Genomic DNA, 8463 nt, shown 5'->3' on the forward strand with positions numbered 1-8463 from the left:
AGGGTGGGGAGAGGAGGGGGCAAAGCCCCGGGAGCCCCACCCTGCCTGGAGTGACCTCCCGGCTGCGTTTGCAGTACGCCGTGGAGTGCAGCAACCTCAACGCGATGCCCGACGTGACCTTCACCATCAACGGGCTCCCCTACACGCTCAGCGCCCAGGCTTACACCCTCATGGTATGGCTGTGGCACCACCACCCCCCATTCCCAGCAGCTCCAGTGACAAAGGTGGCCCAGAGCCACGCCGGGAGCTGAGCTGTGTGTCCCAGCGGGTGACAAGCCCCACTGCTCCCTGCTTTGTCACCGTTCCTGCAATGTTTCCGTGGGCACGAGGCTCTCGGGCTCATTGCCAGCTTTGCCCTTCTCCTCCCCCAGGAGGATGGTGGTGGTGTGACCTTCTGCCTCAGCGGCTTCCAGGGCAACGACATCCCCCCTCCAGCCGGACCCCTCTGGATTTTGGGCGACGTTTTTATCCGTCAGTTCTACTCCGTCTTTGACCGCGGGAATAACAGGGTGGGGTTGGCCCCTGCTGTCCCTTAGGGCTGGGGCATCCTGTGGGGTAGGAGGGGAACAGAGCCACCAGGATGCTGCCCTCGGGCAGGCCAGGGGATGTCACTGCTGCATCGGTGTCCCCAAGGGGATGAGGACACCTGAAGAGCCCAGCAGAAGGTCCACACCAGGACACAATTTCACAGTGAACATAAAAACATCTCGAGCAGCTCCGTGATCTGCTCTGTAGATTCTGTATTTTTTAAACACGAGCCAATAAAAGCTTTAATAAACCAAAACCTGCCCTGTTTGTGTCATCAGGAGCCCAGCAGTGACCCTGTGGGTCTCAACTGCTTTGCACTGGGGTGTTAAATCCTCCTCCCCCAGATCCTGCCTCCTCCCTCGGTGCCCCATGGCACTGCCAGGGCTGTGTGTTCAGTGTGGCTGGAGCTTCCCTGCTCCAGAGGGAGCCTTGGCAATGCAGGATCCAAAAGGTCAACCTCGTGGTCCTTAGCTGGGATTTCCACAGGGGCAGAAAGAAGAGGATGCTCTGCCCAGGTAGAGGTGGCTGTGGGCATCCATGGGCCTGAGGCCACCACTGTGGGCAGGGGCAGGGCAGGGACTGAGGGAGCACTGGGAATGCACACATCAGTCAACTGAGCTGCTGCTGGTAAACAAGGAGGGAACAAGGAGACTGGAAAGACCCTGGGGCTCTTCCTGTGCCATAAAACCCCCAGAAAAACAGGTGATTCCCAGTGAATTTTCCTTTGATTCCCTGGAGGAACTTACAGAGACAACGTGGCTGGTGGGTGCTCAACAAAAGAAAGGGCAAAGCACCTGCAGAGATCTGGGCTGGGCTGTGGGGGGCTGTGGGGTCCAAGGAGTTGCTGCAGCACATGTGACTCACTGACGGGGCAAGGGATGTGTGAGAAGGCAGGAGCAGCCGTGGCTCAAGCATGAGACACCCCAGGCACACACGGAAGGCAGCGAGAAAGGGAACAGTGGAAAAGGGTTATTTTTATCCAGGCCTTTGCTCCGTTTGCTGACACTGAAACGAGGCCCTGCAGCGCTGACTCCGGGGTGACAGGGTGTCCCTGTGCCAGACCAGGCTTCATGGCTGCTCCATCATTCCCAGGGTTGGGTCTGAGAGCGCTGGAATACTCGGAACTGGTTGTAAACTTGGCGGCTCAGCCTTGTGGTTTGCAATAAAAGAAGATATCTGCCTTACTCAGAAACACTGATTGAGCCACTGACCAAGTGTGGGTTCTGTAACGTTTCCTGTGTTGACTTCACCTCAGCTCTGCTGCAGTCACAGATAAGGTGCTGGGGCAGCTGGACAAAGGTCTCCTCTCCCTCTTCCACCTTAACTCTTAGCACACCAAGGTGCTGCTGGGCACCAGCCCATCACCACAGCCACAGGCAGGGGGGAGCATCCAGCTCCTCCAGCCTGACGGGGGACCACCCAGAGTCCCCAAACAGCAGGTGGCACTGAGACATGGCCCGGCCTGGACTTCACCAGGACTGCTCTGGTGCCATGGGCCCTTGGGATCCCAGAGCATCCTTGACAGGTTTTGAGGGGGATGTTGCTCCAGAAAATACTAAGCATCCCAATAAGGAGCAACCCACCTCCTGCTGTCCCCCGGGGAGGCTGAACAGCGTAAGGAACAGTTTCATCACTCGGATGCCTTTTGCTTTCTTCCCTTTCCCTCCCTCTCCCAGCCCCGTGAGCGTCACCACAGAGAACAGCCCGTGCCCTCACTGTCCACCCCAGCCTTTCCTCTGCCTGTGGAACCCCCAGCCTGTGTTTCATGGTCTCCCAGCTGCCAGACCTTCCTCATAGTCAGAGGGCACCAACCCCACGCCTTTTCCTCTGAATTGCTGACGTGGTGGAGCAACCAGGACAGCATTGAAGCTGTGGTTGCTGGAGCTGCTCCACACCATCCACACCACTGCCTTCATCCAGGGTGAATCTCACCCCAGGAGAGCAGGAGCTTTGAGAAAATCCTCTTTCTTGGGAAATCAAACAAAAGCCAGAGCCGGCTCTGAGCCTGGGCTGGGCACCCTGATGGGAACAGCCCTCCTGCCCAAAAGCAGAAGTGGCTGAAGGCGCCAGCTGTGGTGATGCAACCACAAACCCCATCTCCACTGATGCAGAGGGGCATCGATCATCTGACTGGGTGAGCAACCCCTGTCCCACCAAGAACGAGGGCAGAAGTTGTTGAGGGGGAGGCTGAACAGTAAATCTCACTGCAAGGACAAAGGTGAAGCAGCATGATGAAAATAGGCTAAAAATAGGGATTAGGAGAGATCTGCTGCAGGGAGTCATAAGCCTTTTACCCACCACCAGTGAAAACTGGCTCAGGTGCTTCTGCCTCATCCCAGCTCCTCCCAGTGCCTGCCCTCTGGGGGGAAAACCAGATTTTTCTGGCCAGACAGGTCCCAAAATTACACCTGGGGAGGAGGAGGAGGGTTTGTCCTGCTGAGTGCAGCAATACTCCCTGAGATCCCATAAGGGATCTCTGTATTGGAAAAAAAAACCTACAAAAATGAGGGCAGCCAGTGGCAAACAAAAGCTGGTGGTCTCGGAGAGACCCCGTGCCTGGGTCCCTCTCAGGCCACCAGCAACCACTGGTTCAGGGTGAGGGAGCCAGGAGGGTTCACAAGATGGGGGGACACCCCATTCCCACTGCAAACCCCAAATCCTACAGAATGTTTGGCAAAGGCTCAGGACCTGCCCTTGCACGTTGGGAAGCACAGCTCTGCCTTTGCAGCCAGAGCCAAGCAGGTTTTCCCACTCCAAAAAAACCGTGGGCACCAGCCTGGTGCTCGGAGAAACAACCAGAGGCTTCCTCTGTTGCTCCATGGTGGCAGCTGAGATCCTAAAATCCCACTTGCCAGTTGAACACTTCCTCCTCCAGGAGATGCCACCAGGTCTGGTTATTGGGCTCTCATCCTGGCATGGTCCCCTCCTTTTGGGGTGCTTGGATATCTGGCTGGCTGTGGATGCAGGGTGGGAGCCCCTATGGAATGGGAGTTGCAGGGATACAGCACAGGGTGGAAACGCTCCTGCTTCCCACCCTGCCCCTCTCCTGCCTGCAAAACGAGATGAAGATACAGAGAGCTCCCAGCCGCCTCAAATGGATCCCATCCCCCCTCACCTGCCACGGTCCCCACACTGTCCCCAGCTCCCAAATCCGCTTATCCCACCCCGCACTATCAGAGCCGCCTGAGCAAAGTCCGGGATGGCTCCCGGGATGCTGCCGAGAGCTGTTCCCAGCCCTCAGCAGGAACGCAGATAAGGGGTCCCGCGGAGGTGGGTGAAAGGTACCGGGGGGATTCTGAGCAAGAGCAGAGGCCAAAAATCAATCCCAAACTCCAGCGGACGAGGAGAACCTCGTTCTCCTTCCCCTGCCGGAGCCCGAACCGGGGCGGCTCGGCAGAGCCCCGGAGCCGAGGGCAACCCCGCTGCCATCCCAGCGCCCGCCCGCGGCTCCTCCGCCAGCCCCGGCAGGATCTCGGCCCCTTTCTGCTGATGTCACGGAGCGGGGCCCGGCAGACGCCTTCTTTCCTGGATCCTCCTCTCTCGCCTCTCCCCTCCCTGGGCCGCCGGCTGGAGCGGAGCCCAGAGCCTCGGCTGCCCGGCCGACGGATGCCCCGGCAGGTGAGTGCTCTGCCCTCCGGTCCCTCCGGCCCCCGGGATGCAGCTGAGACACCCCCCGCCCCCGGAGCAGGAAAAAAAAAGTTTGGAAAACTCCATTTTGAGTTTAAAACCATCTGGCCTCCGAGGAAGCTGGCGAAAGGACTGGGAAGTCTGTGCGTGCTGTGTCCAGGATGCTGCCCACGGCCGGGCTGGGGTGGCAGAGGGGTGCAGGGGGGCCTGGACCCCACAGCGGAGACCCGCCCTGGCAGGGGGGTTGTTCCAAGGGGGAATGGCGAAGGGCTGGCCAACGCATCGGGGAAAAATGCAGGGAAGAGGCTGCCAGTGTTTCCATCCGAGCCTTGGCCGGCGCGGGGCCGGGCGGTGTCTTGAGGATGGGGCTGCTGGGAGTGCCGGAGGATGCTCGTCCCGCCTGGGGAGGGGGTTTGCTGGAGGTGCTCAGGGCTCCGGGCCAAGCACAGAGCATGTGAGGACACCAGGACATGCCGGGATGCAGCCTGAGGGGAACCTTTTGGGGTGCTCCTGGGCTGGGATGCTCCCCGGGCTGTGCTTGGGGCACCCAAGGAATTCCACCAGGCTGGGGTCTTCCTTAAAAAATGTCATTTTCTGCAGGATCCCCACTGTGCACTAGATGTGTGTGCCAGGTTTAGGGGGAGGGACTGTGCTGGAGAAGGAGTGGGAGAGGCAGGGAAGTTGCTCCCAGCAGCTTTGAATGGAGATGAACTGGCGTGTCTGGACGTGCAGCGGCATCTCGGGAGCCCGTCACAGGCTGTGACGTGGGCCAGGCTTGTCATGAGGGGTTTCTGTCCTCACCACGGCTGGGACACAAGTGCAGTGGGGTGGTGGCACAGCACGGACATGGCAGGGACACAATGCTGGAATGGCATGGACACAGGGCTGGAATGGCATGGACACAGTGCTGGAATGGCATGGACATGGCACTGGAATGGCATGGACACGGTGCTGGCACAGTGCAGACATGGTGATCCCGGGATGGATGGGGAGCATGGAGAGGCCACAGGGAGCAGTGGCTGCTCCCACACCTCACCAGGAGCCAGTCCCATCCCCACAGCCGGGTGACTCCCTCTTGTCCCACAGGGCCCGTCCATGGATGCCAGCAAGAAGGTGGATCTGAAGATCATCATCATCGGAGCTCTGGGGTAAGGAGCAGTGCTGGTGAGGGAGGGAAGCCCTCCATGTGGATTGGGTTATGCAGCACCTGCCCCTGCTGGGACTGACCCCCTGAGCAGTGCAAATCCTCACCAGTGTCCCTTTGCCCCCTGCCAGCGTGGGCAAAACCTCCCTCCTGCACCAGTACGTGCACAAGACGTTTTACGAGGATTATCGCACCACGCTGGGCGCCAGCATCCTCACCAAGGTCCTGGCGGTGGACAACACCCCCCTGAAGCTGCAGGTGAGCAGGGCTGGCACTGCCTGGGGTGCCCACCCTGATCCCACAGGCATGTGTGTCCCTCCATGTCCTGCTGTCCCCAAACACCTCCCGGTGTCACGCGATGCGGGGACGGATTTGCAGAACCCTGTTTGCAGCATCCATGAACCACAGCGGAATCCCACGGGAGTTTTGGGAGCTCAGCACTCCCTGAAGCTGGTCCCCTGAGCTTAACAGAGCACAGGGGCTGCAAACACCCACCCTGCTCTTGTTGTGTGTCTGTGCCTGTGCCCTTCTCTGCCCTAGATCTGGGACACGGGGGGACAGGAGCGATTCCGGTCCATGGTGTCGACCTTTTACAAGGGCTCGGACGGCTGCATGCTGGCCTTCGACGTGACAGACAGGGAGTCCTTTGAGGCCCTGGACAACTGGAGGGATGACTTTCTGGAGAAGGTCATTCCAAGGGAGCAGGATTTCCCCATGGTCGTGCTGGGGAACAAAATAGACCTCTGTGATCGGCAGGTGAGGGTGGAGAGGAGAGAGAGAGGGATGGATGGTCCAGGGAAGGGGTGGAGTCACCATCCCTGGAGGGATTTAAAAGTTGTGTGGATGTGGCACGTGGGGACATAGCTTAGTGGTGGGCTTGGCAGTGCTGGGTTAATGGATGGACTCCATGATCTTACAGCCTTTTCCAATCTAAATGATTCCATGATTGGAATGCCTTAGTGTCCTAATGGATTATGAGCACTGATCCTTCACCTGCAGAACCTGCCTTCTCCCTTTTGCTCACATGAAAACCAGGGCTCCAGGCAAGGAGCTGCCACCTCCCCCTTGCCTCTTGCAGGGGATAAGCAGCGTCCCTCCACTGCCCTTTGACAGGCACTGAAGGCAACAGGAATTACAATATCAGGCGGCTGCCTGCAGTGCCAGCACCCTGCATGGGTGAGGAGGGTCCCCTGTTCCAGCTCTCCAGCAGCCACAGGCATCCCTGTGAGGCGGCTCCATCCTCCCTTCCCGCAGGTACCCAAGGAAACTGCCTCAGCCTGGTGCAAGGAGAAGGACATCCCTTATTTTGAAGTCAGTGCCAAGAACAACATCAACGTGGCAGAGGCTTTCGAGACCCTCGCGAAGCAGGCGCTAACGACGGTGAGCATCGCTCCTGCTCCGAGCCTGTGCTGGAGGCAGGGATTCGGGTGGGGAGCTGGATTTAGCCGGGGCTGGTCTGACAGACCCCCCCAGCCCACCCTCTGGTGTGGAACAGCTCCTGCTGTAACGAGCAGGAGAGCCCTGGGAATGAGAAATGCATCAGTGTTGGATTTCTTAAAATAGATCCTAAACCGGTTAGAAAGGAGTAAGAATTGTTTCCCTCTGCCCGTGGTGACAGGAACGGGGTGTGTGGCACCCACAGCGCGCCAGCACTGTCCTCTAGCGGCCATCACACGGGGACATTCGTGTCCCCACGCCCTGCACGAGGTGGCTTTTCCCTGGATTTTGCCTTTAATCCCAAATCAGGACGGAACCTCGGCACTCCACAGTCTGTCGGTCTGCTCAGGCTGGCTCTGAGCTCAGTCCACTCATCCTTTCTCTTCTCCATTTTTTTCCAGTACAAAGGGATTTTTGAGAGTTATTTAACCGACTCCATCAAACTCACTCCCTATGACAAGCCCAAGAAGAGCTGCTGCTGACCCCGGGCACTGCCCACACTGGACCCCACAATGCCCAGGGCTGGAGCCCCTCCCGGGGGTCTGTGCCCCGTGCCCATCCCAGGGACTGTCCAAGCCAAGGCACAGCAGGACAGCACTGGACACACCGGGGCCAGCTCACTGTGCACCCCAGGACTTGCAGTTTCCCACGGCTCTCCTGAACCAGCAAATCCCAAATTGCTGCTGTGTCACGGTGGCCTCGTCCCCCTGGATCTGCTGTCACCTGGCACCCGAGCAGGCAACGCCCCTGTGGTGATGGTGCCAGTGGTGACAGTGCCAGTGCCCCTGTGGTGATGGTGCCAGTGGTGACAGTGCCAGTGCTCCTGTGGTGATGGTGCCAGTGCTCCTGATGCCTTTCCAGAGACCACAACCTTGGCCCCAGGGCTGTCCCTTCCCAGTGCATGGGCTGGTGGCCCCATGGCTCTCATGGTGCTCACGGGGGGACGTGTGGGGCTGGTGGCCTTGACACAGGGCTGAGAGCAGCTGGGTGCCCTCCTGGGATCAGCCACGGTGGAGGCAACTGTTCTGTGCCTCAGTTTCCCCTCCATCAAACACCTTCCACTCCCACCCCACCCAGGGAGGATCCTCAGAAAAGCACTTTGTCAGGGATTCTTTTTATGTATATGTATAAAAAAAAAGGAAATTAAATATTTCATTTTTATTTACATTTACGTGTTGCAAAATTCTCCTGTGGTCACGCAGCAGGAGGATGGGGTGGGGGTTACAGACTCCTGTGCTCCAGACTTTCCTCCCTGAGCCTGTGCCAGCCTCTCAGTGCCAGGGGATGCATTTGGGGGCTGGATTTTTTTTTTTCCCATTGCAAATTTAGGGTCGGGGGAGAGAGAAGAGATATCTAAAGCACTGTGCAAAGAGGGTGTGTAGTGGTGGCATGAGGCCTGGCAGGGGTGGCTGTCGGCAGAGGGAGCCTGCTGGGAGCAGAGCCAGGTGCCTGCTTCCCTTCCTGCATCCATCCCACTCTGGATCAGGCACCTTGGAGAAGCTCTGCCGAGCCACAGGCTGGGGCTGGCCAGGGATGTGGCCATGGACAACCCGTGCCACCTTCCCCACAGCCTTGGGAGCCACATCCCTGGGGCTGCAGCATCCCAGTTGCTGGGGTGGATGGACTCAGGTGGATCCCAAGCTGGGCACTCAGCCTGGTAGGTCACCACAGGACACCCTGCCCTCCCACCACCCTCCACCACCAGCCCCATCCATGCTGTCCATGGT

General features: G+C 58.9%; 2 protein-coding genes across 2 annotated transcripts in view; both read left to right on the forward strand.

The window, feature by feature from the left end:
* Positions 1 to 729, forward strand: part of CTSE (cathepsin E) — a 3944-nt gene extending 3215 nt beyond the window's left edge. Inside the window, exons 7-8 of the mRNA XM_027695267.1 lie at positions 1 to 173; positions 372 to 729. The exon at positions 1 to 173 is cut by the window's left edge and continues 41 nt beyond it. Coding sequence (XP_027551068.1) covers positions 1 to 173; positions 372 to 536 — 338 coding nt within the window. The 3' untranslated portion in view covers positions 537 to 729. The remainder of the gene's footprint in view (positions 174 to 371) is intronic.
* A 3362-nt stretch (positions 730 to 4091) lies between these two features.
* On the forward strand, positions 4092 to 7838 carry RAB7B (RAB7B, member RAS oncogene family). Its single transcript, XM_027695343.1, has 6 exons — positions 4092 to 4146; positions 5242 to 5303; positions 5431 to 5557; positions 5840 to 6055; positions 6554 to 6679; positions 7138 to 7838. The coding sequence occupies exons 1-6, from the start codon at positions 4135 to 4137 to the stop codon at positions 7216 to 7218; spliced, it is 624 nt and encodes a 207-aa protein (XP_027551144.1). The 5' UTR covers positions 4092 to 4134; the 3' UTR covers positions 7219 to 7838.
* Positions 7839 to 8463: the final 625 nt, after the last annotated feature.

This window comes from Neopelma chrysocephalum, unplaced genomic scaffold (genome assembly GCF_003984885.1).
Source record: "Neopelma chrysocephalum unplaced genomic scaffold, ASM398488v2 Primary Assembly neopelma1_100, whole genome shotgun sequence".
Taxonomy (NCBI): Eukaryota; Metazoa; Chordata; class Aves; order Passeriformes; family Pipridae; genus Neopelma; species Neopelma chrysocephalum.